The sequence below is a fragment of the Cyprinus carpio genome, chromosome A18 (assembly GCF_018340385.1).
Source record: "Cyprinus carpio isolate SPL01 chromosome A18, ASM1834038v1, whole genome shotgun sequence".
In the NCBI taxonomy this organism is placed as follows: Eukaryota; Metazoa; Chordata; class Actinopteri; order Cypriniformes; family Cyprinidae; genus Cyprinus; species Cyprinus carpio.
Genome location: NC_056589.1, coordinates 5284802 through 5302131, shown reverse-complemented (window position 1 = coordinate 5302131; position 17330 = coordinate 5284802). Strand labels below are relative to the sequence as shown.

Sequence of the window (17330 nt, the reverse complement as noted above, 5' to 3'; positions counted from 1 at the left end):
TCTGTGACCCGGAAGTACGCAAGCATCACCGGCAAGCGTGTAGTTCCTCTTCCGGCCTGTGAGCCTAGGCTGCGAGCGTGGATTCTTGTCTGTGCTCTTAAAATACTTAATAAAATGAGTGTCCCGGCGTTTATTGATATAACGGAGGAGGATCAGGTATGGTTTAATAGCTCATAAGCATTTTTTTGCGCTATTACACACTTACTTCAGCAAAGTAAAAGCATTTTTGCATAAGCATGTTTGTAGATGCTAACATCTGTTAGCCTTTAGCTGATCTCAATACAACGAGTTTGGACTGTAATAATATATTTGTGCGTTTGTATGATTTCACTTGGTTTTCAGATGGGTTCTGTGTTATTTGGTTGCATTGCGGTAGAAACTCTTCTTAAATGTTCTCGGGATTATCTCGTGTCCTCTGTTGTTATGACAACAGACATTTCACCCCGCGCTAATATTACACAGAGTGTAACCTACTGTGTCTGTCACGGCTTGGGAACATGATCTTGTTACTATAAGAGCTGGCTTCATTTGTTGTTGTTGTTGTTGTTGTCATTCATTTGCAGGCGTCAGAGCTCCGGGCCTATCTGAAATCTAAAGGAGCTGAGATCTCGGAGGAGAATTCAGAAGGAGGTCTGCACGTGGATCTGGCGCAGATCATCGAAGCCTGTGACGTCTGCCTCAAAGACGATGACAAAGGTGTGACAGAACCGACGATTATGAGAGATTTAAACAATGCGCACTGCTGTTCAAAAGTTTGGGATCAGTAAGATTTTTTTTTTTTTTTTTTTTTTTTTTTTTTTTTTTTAAGTTGTCTCATCATGGCTGCATTTATTTGACAAAAAAGACAGAAAAAAACAGTAATATTGTGAAATATTATTGCATTTTAAAATAATTTTCAGCATCATTACATCATTAGTTTTCGGTGTCACATGATCTTTCAGAAATCAGTCTAATATGGTGATTTATTATCAATGTTGGAAACAGTTTTGCTGCTTCATATTTATAACGTGATACTTTTTTCAGAATTCTTTGATCAATAAAAAGTTAAAAAGAATTTCTATTCAAAATAGAAATCTTTTTTCTTTCTTTCTTTTTACAATATACACTACAGTTCAAAAGTTTGGGGTCAGTAATTTTTTTTTTATTTTTATTTTTTTTAAGAAATTACTGCTTTTATTCAGCAAGTATGTTAAATGTATTTTATTGTTAGAAAAGATTTCTATTTGAAATAAATGATATTCTTTTTAACTTTATTCATCAAAGAATCGTGAAAAAAGTATCACAGGTTCCCAAAAAATATTAAGCAGCACAACTTCTCAACACTGATAATAAATCATCATATTAGAATGATTTCTGAAGGATCATGTGACACTGAAAATTCAGCTTTGCATCGCAGAAATAAATTCTATTTCAAAGTATATTAAAACAGAAAACTATTATTTTAAATTGTTGTGTTTCACAATATTCCTGATGAGCAGAAGAGACGTCTTTAAAACACATTAAAAATCTTACTGGTCCCAGCAGTGTATGTATCGTGTGAAGGTTTTCAAGCGCTCTTGTGTTCCTCTGCAGATGTGGAGAGTGTGATGAACAGCATCGTCTCGCTGTTGCTGATCCTGGAGACGGAGAAACAGGAAGCTCTCATTGACAGTCTATGTGAGAAGCTGGTGAAGTTTCGTGAGGGTGAACGGCCTTCGCTCCGGATGCAGCTGTGAGTGCTTTCACTGTGTTGTCTCTTGTTCTAGCCTTGTTTAGTTGTTTTAATTAAACTCTTCATTTTAGCTTGAGCAATCTGTTCCATGGTATGGATGAGAACACACCGGTGAGACACACTGTGTACTGCAGTCTGATTAAAGTGGCGGCCACCTGCAATGCCATTTCGTTCATACCTACAGACCTGGACCAGGTACAGACATCAGTGTGATGTCAGAAATAATCGCTGTCTTTCCTTTCCTGCTTTTAATATGCATCTTTGAATGAGTCTCACAAAAACAACCAAGAAATGTCCAGCTCATACTTCACCTCATAGTTAACAAAGAGTGAAAAGTTAAGCCCCTTTCTCCAGTTAGTAGCCTATTGTAATGTAAAAAATGCATATTTAAAGTGCACCGTATACTAAATGCATCTTTAAACTGCATTTGCTAGGGATTTAAAAAAAAACGTTGTGTCCTGATGTGTGTAACTGTATTACAGTAAACAGAATGAGTGCATTTTTATTCCAGAGTACATGAGGAAATTACAGTAATGAGAATTTGTGGTGGGAATGTATTTTAATAATATGCATATTAAATAAATCCTAGGTTTCATTTTCTTAAGTAGGCTTTTTCCAAATGAATGTTTTTAGATCTTATTGTAAACATTTTATCTGTGCATATGTTTATTTTTTATTTATCAATCTTGTAATGTTTAATTCTGTGAAAATGTCAGACTTCTCTCTGGTGATTTGTGCAATCTTGAATTACTTGAAGCCCCCACTTTGAGCTCACGTTCATCTGCCACGCACACATCTCAAGCTCCAATCAACAACTGATCCATAGAACCAAGACCCATGTATCTGTTCTTTTTCGATATGCTTATTATGATCTGAACATTTCTTTGTGAGATAAACCTGAATAGCCAACATTAGCTTGAACCCTCAAGCTTTTTGTTTCTCTTCGTGTTTATGTAATTAGGAAACAATTCCCAGTATGAATGGTGTTTGTGTTCTGTGCAGGTGCGCAAGTGGATCACAGACTGGAATCTAGATACAGAGAAGAAACACACTTTGCTCCGTCTGGTGTATGAAGCGTTGGTCGACTGTAAGAAGAGGTACCTACCCCTTTGGATTTTAGGTCAGCTGTGTCCAGGGCTTGTGGTTTTTGCTTATTTGACCTTTACACTGTTGTCTTTCAGTGAAGCTGCAGCCAAAGTGATGGTTGAGTTACTGGGCAGTTACACAGAGGACAATGCTTCACAAGCCCGAGTGGATGCGCACAGGTATGACGGTTCTCTCAGTTTTGATCTCCTGTTGTCTTTCTCAGTGATTTACACACACGCTCTGCTTTCCCAGGTGCATCGTCCGTGCCCTGAAAGACCCAAACAGCTATCTGTTCGACCATCTCCTGGCTTTGAAACCAGTGCGTTTCCTGGAGGGAGAACTCATCCACGATGTAAGAAATTATATCATGTAAACGAAAACAGTCAGAAATTCTCTGACTAAAACGCCTCTTTCTCTTTCCAGCTCCTGACTATCTTTGTCAGTGCAAAGCTTGTAGCTTATGTCAAGTTTTACCAGAGCAACAAAGACTTCATTGAGTCTCTCGGTGAGTACAGTCTGAACGTCTTTACATGATTCAGTCATGACCTTGACACTCTAGTAAACAAAAATGCAAAGTACACACACAATGTCTAGATTTAATTAATTGAACCACTTTTATAATAATTTATATACCTTAAAATACTGTATGAATTAAGAATATTAAGTTTTTTTTAATAAAAAAAAAATATATATATATATATAATATATATATATATATATATATATATATATATATAATATAAAAACACATTTATATGCTTATACACACAAGTTCTTAATATCCAATGAAGATCTACCATTATGCTCTTTTGAGTCCTGTATGTCTTAAACTTATTTTATTTTTGTGCTGGTTTACGTTCTCTTAGGAAATTCTATTATAAATCAAACACATATTAATAAAGTTTTATATATAGGTATATAAAAATATATATTATTTATATATAGGTTTTTAAATTGCTCTTTTATTCTGTTTCAACTTGTTCAAACAGCCAAGGAAGCTGGCATTATTTGTTAAAACACCAAACAAGCATATAAATTATTTATTAATATTTTATATTTTGTAACATTTGTACTTGTATAGTTTTATTTTGTTCTATTTCAACCATTTTTTAATTTGTGTTAAAGAAAAGGGCATTTATTTTGTACTGTGGTTTATCTAGTATAATTTAAAGCTGCTGTTAATTAGCTTTGAGTGTTGCTTCATATTTAAAATAACATTTAATAAGATGTTGCTTGTCTTCTGTGAATTGCTGCTCATCTTTTTTTGTTTTTAAATGCACTGGAGTGTTGAGCACAGGCTCACACGCATGTCTGTTATCTGTGGTGTCTCTGGGCCGGTGGAATTCGGGTTTCAGCAGTTTTGGTTCTTTTAAAAAGCAAACGTTAATTAGAGCAGGATCCTCCCTGCCATTGACCAGCGACAGCCAATTCAGACTAGTTAGTGTTGATCTAACAGTGAGCTCTTCAGCCGCTGCGCCTCCCTCTGAACCCTAAAGGAAACGGCTCACTGACCTTCTCATTTTGATTATTTTTTAATTAACATAAACAGGTTTTCTGTTGAGAGGGTGAAACTGAATATTAACCGTCTACGTCAGCATCATCGTCACCTACATCCAATAACATCTTAATAGAGTGCAACAGTGATTGCTCAATTTTCAGCATATTTTTCCCTTTTTTTCTCTCCATCAGAAGCTTTGTGAATGATAATAATAAAATATTGATTATTTAAAAAAAGACTATTAATTGCCTGAAGTCAGTGTCTATAAAATAGGCTTATTTTTATGAATATTTAAATATATAGTTTAATTTCATTTGTTATTTAAAATGCAAAGGAATGTAATTTTTTGCAATATATTAAAAAAGTAAAAAAATTATTAATATATCAAAAGGTTTTAAAATAAAAAAATCCAATGTGCTACTGTAAAAAAAAAAAAAAATTTTTTTTGCAATTACCTACTGTAAAATATATCAAAGTATACTTAAAAAATATATTTTTTAATATGCTTTGATATATTTTACAGTAGCACATTGCAAAAATATATATATATATATATATATATATATATATATATATATATATATATATATATATATATATATATATATATATATATATAATTTATTTCAATTTTTTCATAGGCTATATGCAGTGTCATTATGTGACTTGTTTAAAGCACAGTCCAGTGGCATAATGTTGCTTTGAAGATGAAATTTAATGTTTCATGTTGTGTTTTTAGGTTTGTCTCATGAACAGAACATGGCAAAAATGCGGCTGTTGACGTTCATGGGCATGGCAGTAGAGATGAAGGAGATCTCGTTCGACACCATGCAGCAGGAGCTGCAGATCGGTGCTGAAGATGTGGAGGCCTTCGTCATTGACGGTACTGCTCTGCACTCGCTTTGCAGACTATTTAAACTGTATATAATTTTAAATGTGACTGTTTTGTCATTCCATGTTATGTCTGTATGTGGTAATATATGTATTCGGCTGCTGTGTTCTGAGTCAAGTTTCCCTGACTGGTACAATAGAGTATAACCTTAAACCTAAACTCAGCTGTTTATGTAAATTAAATGTTTAAAAAAAAAAAGCATTGTGTCCATGTTCTTGTACAACAACACATACTTATTGTGTTTTCCTGTAAATTTCTAGCTGTTCGGACCAAAATGGTTTATTGCAAGATCGACCAGACACAGCGGAAGGTTGTAGTGAGGTAAGTCTTTTCCTAATTTCAGACAAATTGAAAACGCACAAATACACTAAGTTAGTAAGCAACAGAGTAGTAGTAAGGGTTGTGTTTGAAAACCTGCCCATACTGACGTGATCGGCTTCTGTCTCACTTCCTGTAGCCACAGCACACACCGCACTTTTGGCAAGCAGCAGTGGCAGCAGCTGCATGACACACTGTGCTCCTGGAAACAGAATCTGGCTACCGTGAAGAGCAGCCTTCAGACGCTCTCTCCCTCTGCCTGACACAGCTGCTTCTGTTTTTATACACATCCAATAAAACAGCCATGAAGACCATGTTTCTGCTCCACTGTCAGTGCTGTATAAAGGAGAATACACAGTCAGACGGTAGACACGTTAATAGTTGCATGACCTATAAGTTAGCTTCAACACATTTTCAGCACAGTTGATTTTGACGCTGAACACTTTGAGGATGAGATTAATTGTGTGAGAAATGTTTCAATGAAATGCAAAACTTCCCTCTTCCTTCCCCTCTCCATTTGCACTCACTATCCCAGGTGAACAGTTCATGCCCAAACGATGTGTTGTGTGAGATTAACCAGTTCTGTCTCCTTTTCTCTGTCCACTGTGTCCGATTTATCATGATCTGATACAGAGTGCATCATGTTTCTGCTCTGAGAGAAGTCGTAGCTGTTTCTGATCTCTCTGGTTATACGGTGGCCCCACAAGTATTCAAGAACTTAAGACACACTTAAAAATGAATTTCATTGCTTTAGTGGATGTATGAAGTCAGTTCACACAGCTGTAGTAGTTCATTACATTAACTTAACATGGTCCACTATTATTATATACAATAAAGAGGGAAAACAATGTGCATTTACTTCTTATTTTTACTGTTACATTTAAAATTGTAACTATATTTATTATATAAAGGTATTTTAGGATGACGATGCATCATATAGTGTTATTAACTGAAAATATGTCATAACACTTTGAAATCAAATTTAATTTAATTGAATTAGCCTATAGGTTTATATGAATAATGTAGACTATGTAGCCTTCTGAAATGCAGATATAACTTTTGAATAATCTTAAAAAATCTTACCCCATGATCTAATTCTTACCCCATGATCTAATTTTCAATTTTCACTTCAAATTTTTTTTTTCCTCCACAAATCTAAAAACATTATTGTGTCCCAAAATTTCAAAATATAAGCTAAATTAACATCAAAACTTAGTGACTAAATCGCACAAATGTTGATATTCAGATGAAATGACCAAATTGAAGAGTGAAGCAATTTATGAAATATGCTAAAATGAGATTTTATGCCATATATGATCAAAACTTATTTGTGCAAAACTCTTTGCTTGTGCTATTTCTTGAAAATAAATTCCATTAGGTTTGATGTTTTATGTAATTCAATGACCTTCAGACTTTTTCTAGTTGTAAAGTTTGTTCCCTTTTGGGGGGCTCTCTGTACATATTTCATAACTTTCTGTGTGATAACCTGTTTGTTTTTAATAAAAAAGCCTGCAGGCAGTTGAGTAATAGTTGGGTGATTTTCTGCTGAGCTTAAAATGCTTTGCCAAAGCTGATGAAAGTCGATATCTTAATTTCAGCGCAAAATAAACAGAATAAATCTCTTCCTCAGCGCGCGTTTTTTCCGAGTCCGACACTATAAAACATGAATCCAGCAAGCTAGCAGGAGGTATTTCCCATTGTAGAGAAATTATCGCATTTCCAGCAGCATTATTCATCCAGAGCAGAGCGTATGTTTAAAATCCTCCGGGGTTCAACGTCGTCTGTTCTTACAGCAGATAAAGACAGGAATGTGACTCTTTTATATCAGCTCTCTGCCAGGTCCGGTGCGGACAGACGCTGCTTGACTGCGTTCGGTGCAGCGGGCCGTTTATGGCAAGCCGTTTTAACATTTAATCCTTAAAACGTACTAGTAGGGTACAACGGGGTTAAAGGCACACCTTAAGGAAAAATGTGCTTTTCACTACACCCATAATGTATGACTGCTGAAAAAAAAAATATTTATGTTTGTATTGAACATTTATGGAGCAACAGGTCTTAAGTGAAAATAAATCATACAAGTGGTTTATTTTGTTTAAAAATCTTATAAATGTATGAGGTGACAAGGGGGGCCTTTGACCCCACACACAAGTATTGATACAAATACTTTAGCTAAAAAAATGTTTAGTAATGTTTATGTTAATACTTGTTCAAAACAACTATGTCAGGTAGAAGTAACTGAGAGGCTAGAAAGGAGTTAGGAAGGCTCAGTACAACAGGGTAATTTTCCAGTTGCTCGAATTTATTAGAGACATGCCACCAATCAGTGATGATTTCCGAGTGATATTTCAAAAGGAAAAGAAAAACAAAGAAAGTAACAAAAACACAACAAACCAAGCACTGAAACTAAAAAACACAAAGAAAAATGCTGTCAGCAGCAAAACCTACAGCTCAAACCACTTGCAGGGGTATTTCTTTCAGTTCATACACATCTCACAGCAGACATGTATTTCAAGTCAAACAGTTTCTGCCTTCTGCCCCCACCCCCTTACAACTACAAGCACACTGATTAAATAGGCTATTTTCCCGCCAGACAATAATGGCACAAACCAATAAATATCAAAAACAAAACACAACATAAAACACACACAAAAAATATAAACAAAAAAAAAAAAAAAAAAAAAACAAAATAAAAAAAAACTAAAAAACCCCATAACTACACTGAACTGACTTATTCATATAACAGATATGTTACCACATCTCCTAGCAATCCTCCCATTTAGAAAATGGAATGATTTTAACTACAGGAGGGCTCCGGTTACGCGCGCTACCGGAGCACTCCATGCTCAAACTTCAACTGAAAATAAACACTACACAACACATCTTCAACAACTATACTTATTTATATATGTAAAAATTATGCTATACAATAAAGTACTGTGAAACACGCTGTCTCGTTATTATTGCCTCTACCACTTACAGGCAACACGTACAATATGCTAGCCACTGGGTCACGTTCACACAGTTCTTGATAATCACAGTCCATGGGACATAAACCCTACACATTTTGTCAATGAACACTTTAAACACATTGCTTCCTTCCCCATAGCTACAACAAAAGTCAGATATTAAACGGGCGCTTTGGTAATGACGTCATCCTCCCGATCGTTATCACAAACCACTTTAGCAAAGTTTGTACTATTTTCAGCTTATTTTGGCAATTCATTTTTGTTTAATAAATATATAGTGTCATTAAAATGTTAACATAAAAAATATATTTTAAAAACAGAAACAAAATTATTTTAAAAAGTAAAGATTCTGAAAGCATTAAAGGGGATCTGTTTTTGTTACTAGTCAGAATTACAAAAGATACTAGTGTCTAATAAATAAGTACTAGCAATGAATAACTATTAGGATCTACTAGTATTTACTGAAAAGTAATAGTATTTAATAAATATGTACTAGTATCTAATGAATACCTATTAGTAATATATTAAAAAACATACTAGTCACTATTGGAATACATACCGAATAGCTGAACTGAATAGATGATATCTGAATGACAGATACCCATAGAATTCAATGTTAAACAATGTGTTACTAGTAACAGTAGAATAGTTACTTATCACTACTGAAATAAGTACTAGTGTCTAATAAATACAAACTAGTATCTAATAAAGAAGTACTAGTAGCTAAGAATAAGCACTAGCAGCTAAGTACTAGTACTTAATCAAATATAGTTATCTAAAATAATAAAGAAAGAAAGAATAATAATTAAGTAAATAAATACGTGGTAGCATCAAAATAGTTACTAGTATGTTTTATAGATGAAATGTAAAAATGGCTTGCCATAGTATGGTGCTGTAACAGTGTCCAGACCCCTGCTGAAATAGTGCAGCCTATTACTGTTCAATTAGCACCAGTCTCCAGGAGGAGCACAAATACATCACTGCTGTTAAACTGGGGACTTTTCCTGGCTGAAGATCATCTGTGTGAGGCAGAGGAGGAGTTGCTTTCCCCAGAAAGCATAGATATGAGGTGATCAGGTCATGAAGTAAAGAGGTTTGTCTGCGCTGTTTGGTATGCTCAAGATATTTATAAAAATGTATTCATTTTTAGCGGTCTCCATGGAGCATGAAGTCATCTTAGCTGCATGGTGATGCATTGAGAGCCTTGTTGATGTTTCAGAGGTGACATGAACATACATATGGTTCTGGTGAATGTTTTTATGGTTAAAGACACATGCTTCTGTACATTTAACAATGCTCTTGAGAATAATTACCAATAAAAACAACTATAAATAAAAATTAAAAAAAAAAAAAAAAAACAATAAAATTACTAAAATATAAAAATTAAAACAAAAACAAACACACAATAAAATTACTAAAATATTAACTGAAATTTAAATATAAATATATAAGTAATAATAATAATAATATAATTATTAACTAAAACTTTTAATAGTATCTCAGTGATATTAAAATAACATTGATTCAAACAAGAGTAAACTCTCAAATAAAGGTCAAAAGTTGTTTTCAGAAATAATGTTTTTCATAAATGACAGGCAAGCTGTCACGTGTTTTTTAAATATCATAATTTTATAAAACTCATTAATTGTTGCTCATTAAAAAAAAAAAAGGTTTAATATTTTATGTTAGCTTTCCCATTTCACTTTATGAAATGTTTTGATTCATTATCACAAGATTATGAAAATTAAATTCAACATTTGCTCAAAGCTTTCAACCACAAGAACTGTGGACACCAAGTTTTCTGTGCCATCTAGTGGTTCATGAAAATAACATCCATCCAGAAAAAAAAAAAAAAAAATTAAATATATATATATATTATATATATATATATATATATATATATATATATATATATATTATATATAATATATATATATATATATATATATATATAATTTTTGCCCACCCTCAAGCTGTTCCAAACCTGTATGAATTTCTTTCTTCTGTGGAACATGAAAAGATATTTTGAAGAATTTGTGTAACCAAAGAGTTCCATTGAATCTTTTTTTCCACCTTCTGGAAGCCAGTGGGGTCCATCAACTATATTTGGTTATTACATATATTTCATTAATTTATTAATTCATATTCTTATTTTATGTTCAAAAGAAGAAAGAAAGTCATAAAGGTTTGTAGCAACTTGAGGGTGAGTAATGATTTTTTAGGGGTGAACTATCCCTTTAATTTTACATATATATAATTTTTAATAGTATATTTATTGTTGCGTACTAAAAGGTTAATATATCCAAGATCCTTGTCTCTTTTGTTTTCATAAAATATAATAATGTCTTTCTGATTATACTGGTACTGGTCTGGTTAACATCCACAGTGGTGAAAACATACAGTCAAAACTGTCTTCAGCATTACAAAAATCACAAACATCATGAATAGGGATGTAACGATTAATCGCCAGCCGGATGAAAATTGATACAAATATGTGAAGATTCAAATCGGTTGATATGTTACATTTGGGGGTGGGAGTTTATACGAATGTATATCTGATGGAAACTGACTTTCTTTAGAAAAGTTGAGATTATATTTTCTTTTCATCTCTTCTCTGTATAATGCATATTAAAGCGGCTTTTATAAGCGCTGCACTGGTAACCAAAGAAACGCTGTATTGCTGCTGTTCCATAAGCGCCACCTGCTGGCAGAGAGTGAATGTGCATCTCGTTCAGAGCTTCTGTGTCTTTGTTTCGTGCAGATGTTTTATGTAGTATAGTTTCACAAAACTAAAGTCAGAGCGTTCTGTTTTTGTTTTAAAATTTCAAATTATACAATCTAATTTAGATTTTAAAATAATTACCATACTGCATATATTCAGCATCTTTGTTTGGATTGTGATTCAAATACAGTGGTTGCCTCTAAAAGAGAGCAAGAGGCAAAGCCTTTGTTTATATGAAGAGGGGTTTTTGTCTTATTTATTTGACTAGATTTGGGGTTTGTTTTAAAATTTCAATTTAGTTTTGTAATTTGACACATTTCTGATTCACAAAGAAATGTGCAGCATTGTGTCCAAGCAAGAAAACATATAATTTACAATTTGGCTTAAATCTAAATTAGTTAAAAAAAAAAAAAAACCTTAAGAAATCAGTATCTCGAATCGAATCGAATTGTGAGCTGAATGAATCGTTTCATCCCTAATCATCATGAATATCAGCATGTAATGTTTACCACTGACAGGATAGATGTACAATGTTCAAGTAAACCTCCTTTTCCTCATGTGTGACAGAAAGCAACCATACAGCCAGTTTCGCTTGGGAATAAATTAAGAATCCTACTATGGCGAAGCCAAAATGACTCAATAATATTCTTGGTTAAGGCTAGAAGGGATGCATCAAAAACCCACTGGGCATGCGCACATCAATAGCGTAATTTTCCTCACACTGTACAACAATTACTATTTTTGCATTATTGTAAGGGGTATGTTTAGGGTTGGGGTAGGTGTAGACGTTAATAAAACACAATCTAATAGGTTGAAAATTCAATTTATTGTTAGCTTTCGGTTTCTTCTTGCCACAACCAATATTCTTTGACATGATATGAGAGCATGTAGTGACGTGACGTTTTATTATTATTATTATTATTTGTTTTTGTTTGTTTGGTTTAGTTGACATAAATTTGAAAAGCTTTGGAATTCGCTCACAACGTCTGCCTTTCAGCAAACCTTGTAGGCGTACTGGGCAAATCTCACGAAACCTCATAAATATTCGCGAGCTCATCCTTCGCTATAGTAGGATTCGTGAACTCGGCACTTGTGCTCGTTCTCCTCTCGCTCCTGGACAGGTGTGACGATCGATTAGTCGGGTCTGAGCAGGTGTTTTCCAACTCAACAGTTTTTTGTGTAGTAAACAGAAACTCTCATTTCCTGGAACACAGTAAATGACATTTGGTCCAAGCCATGAATGTCTTCAGGTGCTCTCTGGAAATTAAATAAAGCTGAACGCTTAACTCTGGAAATATAAACTAATATTCAAAGGTAAGTCATGTGATGTCTTCCTTCACACTCTTTCGATTTCGACCATCAACGCTAAAGCTTTTTTCCAATTAAAATCGAATTTGACTCATTCGAGTTAAAACTAACACCAACGAAAACTACTGAAACAATTGTAACCGGATTGTTTTACTGGAACTTTGACTTCTGAGAGAACTCAGTAACGTTCTGGGTGTGTGTTTGTGGAGTTCAGTCTGTCGTTCCTCGTTGAGCAGCTCGATATTTTGTCCTTTTCCCCCGCAGTTGACTAGAAATGCTTATATTTGTCCTCCTGCTGTGTCATTTCACTTTATGTGGACACTGTGCGTGTGTGAGAAAAACCCTACAAACACCAACAGATCAAGACAGTAAAGGTGGGCAATGCATTTAAATACAAACATATTGTTTTTAAACACAATAATGAAAGCACAATCTCCTATTAAAATCCTGTCATGATCTAAGATATGGGAAGTGTATGTTTATGAGACTTATTATAAGGTAATGATGTCCATTACTTAGTTCATTGTGTTTTTTTTAGTTATGTTCAAATGTATTTTATATTTCTATCAAATTATGTTTTGTCTAAGTATGTCATCTCTATCTCTAAATCTGTATATAGGCCTATAAATATATATATATTTATTTGTTTGTTTGTTGGTTGGTTGGTTGGTTGGTGCCGTGTAGTGTTTGTTGTGGACCAAGAGGCCAACACATTTTTAGGACGTCACCTGTTGTTCAACCGCTTTGACTTTGAGATCTTCACCCCGGGGAATCTAGAACGGGAGTGCTACGAGGAGATATGCAATTACGAGGAGGCTCGGGAAGTCTTTGAGAATATCCCTGATACAGTTGAGTAATCCCGTTATTATTCTTGACTAATGTATTTTATTCATTACACAACCACTCCTAGTTAAACGACACTGTCACGTGTACGTGCCCATGGGTTGGATTTGGGCAGATTACTCTCATTTTTAGGCAGTACAAATGAGGATGATTATTAAAAAAGTGATACCAAAGTGTGTTTGGAGCAACACACTCCCTGCACTCATCTGATTATCAGTTCTTAATACACCTGCATTAACAAACACCCAATTGTAAATTTCATAATGGACTTGAGTTTAATTTAATTCACATTTACTTTTTGATTTGACAGAATGCCTTTTGGAAGACATATTTAGATGGTGAGTTTTTGTCACGCATACACCTGAATGATTTACCCTTAACAGAAACTGCAAAAAAAAAACAACACTGAAATCTTTTCATCTTCTCAGTCAAATGTTTATCTACTAAAAGAAACCTGTTCATCCAGACTACTTAGCTTACTAAGTTAATATTCCCAGTGCATCAAAGTTCCACTTTTTTTTTGGCTGAGAAAAAAAAAAATATCAGGAAATTCTGTCTTTTTTTTTTGTTGTAAATTTACGTTTATGTGCAATCCTTTCCATGTACACTACCAGTAAATGTTAGTAATTAAGATTATTTGAATGTTTTTGAAAGAGGTCTCTTAAGCTCACCAAGATTTGCATTTAATTAAAAATAAAGTAAGAACAGTAATATTGTGAAATATTATTAGTTTAAAATAACTATATATTTTGAAATTAAACATATTCCTTTGATGCAGAGCTAAATTTTTAGCATCATTACTCCAGTCTTCAGTCTCATATGATCTTTCAGAAATCATTATCATATACTCATTTGTTGCTCTTGACACATTAATTATTATTATTAATGCTGAAAACCGCTTTTGCTGCTTAATATTTTTGTGTAAACCATGATAAACTATCATTTCAAAGTTTGAAGAATGATTTAAAAAAGAAAAGAATACTTTTATTCAGCAAAGATGCATTAAATTGATTTAAAATTGATTATAATTTATAAACACTTATAATGTTAAAAAAGATGTATATTTTAAATAAATGCTGTTCATTTGTACTTTCTATTCATCAAAAAACCCTGAAAAATTGTAGCACTGTTTCCTCAACATATTAAAGGGGAAAACTGTTTTTATTATAATAAAACATTATTAATAATTGAGCACCGGTGATGATTAATAATAATCGCACCAAATCAGCATACCGTATTAGAATGATTTGTGAAGGATCAATACTGGAGTAATGGCTGCTGAAATTTCAGTTTTGACATCACAGGAATAATTTACATTTCATCATGTAGTATATTCAAATAGAAAACCGTTCTTAACTGTAATAAAATTTCCTAATATTCCTGTTTTTATTGAATGTTTGATCAAATAAATGCATAAGAGTTGTCTTAAAAGAAAAAACTTGTCAGCACTCTCAGATATTAAAATAATACTCATCAAATAAAAATCGTATTTTTAATGTATTTTATTATTATGTTTTTGATAACTTTATTATTTGATAACTTATTTCCTCCTGTCTTCATAGATAAGGGTGAATCCCAATCAAAAGTTGATGTAACAGCATTGCTGGTGGGCCTGATCTCCGCTGGAGTCTTTATTGTTGTAGTTGGCCTCCTCATCTGGTACTTCTGCCAGGGGAGGAATAAAGACCATGGCTTCCGAGGGTAAGGCTTTAAGATAAGATGTGTGAAGCACATTCTCTATGTTTGAAAGAATTGTCCTAAGAGTCATTTGCTGTGGGATCTGGAGAGAGTGATTGCAATGTTTTGCCGTTTAATTTTAGCTCCATCAGACGCCGATCCACCCGAAGCAATGCCTCTGTGATCATCCGGAGACTGGAGGAGGTCTCTCTGCATCATATTCCTCACACAGGCTCAGATTCCAACCCAGATGCTCCTGGTTTACCTTCTTATGAACAGGCCATTGCCATCAATGGACCACATGATGCCCCACCTCCGCCGTATCCTGGGTACCAACACGCATTTTCATTTGACCTGTTCCCTTATGTAATCTCTCTGTCATTTTTAATACACCTTTATTATGTCATTCAGTTGCTTATTACCACCCATTTAACGTTTCTTCAAAATAAACGAATGCAAAATTTAAAGTATGTTATTTCCAGAACAGGCAGCAACTCATGGTTAATCGTCTCGCTCAAGAGCAGAGTAGTAATCACTATGTTTCTAAGTGCTAAATAAAAGGAATAGTTCACCATCCTCAGGCCATCCGGGATGCAGATGAGTTTGTTTCTTTATCTGAGAAATATAGTATTACATCACTTGCTCACCAGATGAGAGTCCAAACAGCTGATAAAAACATCTCAATAATCCACAAGTAATCCACACCACTCCGTCCACTGTTGTTCTTTCACATCGAAATCCACCGACATATTTGTTTAGAACTATTCTGGACTGTTTTCGCCAGTAAACGATGCTTGATCTTTGCATATTTGTCTCTTGATTCAGAAAAGCCGTCTTTTTCACTGGAGAAAGCAATATTATGGATAGAGGATTTGTATTTTAGCTAGAAGCAACGGTTTGCAGTTAAAAACATCTTAATGATGGATTCATTTCTCACAAACAGGCAGCTTTTCACTTTTTAATATGTTAACTGATGGACTGGAGTGGTGTGGATTATTGTGTTGTTTTTATCGGCTGTTTGGACTCTCATTCTGACGGCACCCATTCACTGCAGAGCATCCACTGGTGAGCTAGTGATGAAATGCTACATTTCTCCAAATCTGTTCCTATGACGAAATAAACTCATCTGCATCTTGGATGGCAAAATTTTCATTTTGGCTGAAACTATGCCTTCAAAAAATGTTGCTGCCTACACAAGCATCAGTGTATTTTGCAATTTAGTTTTTATAGTGTAATAGTGTCACATATCTAATTCCACACTGATATCTGATATCTGTCCACAGTTCCAGGCCAGGCAGCACCCGACGATAACTAAACCATCGTTTGCCAAACTGAATCAGGATGGACTAAACCAATCGAAAATGTGTTAAACCAGAGGCATTCGGATGTAACTCCCTGGAATATACCACTAATATAAATATTGGTAACATTTGGTACTGCACTGCAGCTTTTAGTCTTGTCAGGCAATTAATTAAACATTTCTGGATAGTGTAGATAATTAGAACTACCTAGAAAGATAAACTTTAAACCTAATCACAGTTTTAAAATTCTTTTTAATAGTGTTTATTTAAAACCATAACCAATGAAATCCAGTTTTATATTAATAAGATCATAATATATTATTTAATATGGTGGGCTTTTATGAAGGACAAATAATTGTATAATTTTTTAGTATGCTATAGTCCATTATAACGAGTGTGACTTTGAATTTGAGTACTTACTGAATCAGTGTTTGGTGTACATTTGTGAGAAATAATTCTGTGAACAGCAATCCAAAAACAAGATTACCTCCTCTAATGTCAGGGCACGTATGTCAGGCTGTGATTTTTGCATTAAAACCTGTGCGTATTGATAAACTAATTCTGTTGCTTTCATCTTATTTAGGAATTTAATTTAATTCTACTGGCGTAAACACCCAGCTTTAAAGGGCATTGTGCCAAGCGGCTGATACTGTACAGATGTACTAGAGGTTTCTGCAGGCTGAAGCACTTCTTTGATGCCTTTTAATGATAGTAGCAAGGCTCTAGTGTTATCATCATAGGGATATTAATACTTTATAATAAACTTTCTTCATTGTTGACTATTTTTGTATATTAGTGTCGTCTTGTTGCATTTTGGTGCATGATGAAAATGCTTGGCATAGTTATCAGTAAAGCTAATAACGTTTAGCTAAATATTAATAAAATTTCAAGGTCTATGGTGAGTCAGATATTGTTTGCAAATGTTAAGATTACGAAAGTGTTGGGTAACTTACATTTACATAAGGCCTACTTAAAATCCTCAGCAAATTTTATGTACACTACGTAAAA

General features: G+C 33.9%; 2 protein-coding genes across 2 annotated transcripts; both read left to right on the top strand.

Moving 5' to 3' along the window:
• On the top strand, positions 1-6357 carry eif3m (eukaryotic translation initiation factor 3, subunit M). The gene is made up of 11 exons (XM_042774854.1): positions 1-156; positions 564-696; positions 1573-1711; positions 1783-1906; positions 2714-2808; positions 2893-2976; positions 3050-3149; positions 3221-3302; positions 5035-5178; positions 5448-5508; positions 5645-6357. Exons 1-11 carry the CDS (start codon positions 115-117, stop codon positions 5766-5768), a joined length of 1128 nt encoding a protein of 375 aa, XP_042630788.1. The 5' UTR covers positions 1-114; the 3' UTR covers positions 5769-6357.
• A 5909-nt stretch (positions 6358-12266) lies between these two features.
• On the top strand, positions 12267-17104 carry prrg4 (proline rich Gla (G-carboxyglutamic acid) 4 (transmembrane)). The gene is made up of 7 exons (XM_019093060.2): positions 12267-12507; positions 12766-12875; positions 13186-13349; positions 13655-13682; positions 14907-15045; positions 15165-15350; positions 16305-17104. The coding sequence occupies exons 2-7, from the start codon at positions 12776-12778 to the stop codon at positions 16330-16332; spliced, it is 645 nt and encodes a 214-aa protein (XP_018948605.1). The 5' UTR covers positions 12267-12507; positions 12766-12775; the 3' UTR covers positions 16333-17104.
• The last annotated feature ends 226 nt before the right edge of the window (positions 17105-17330 follow it).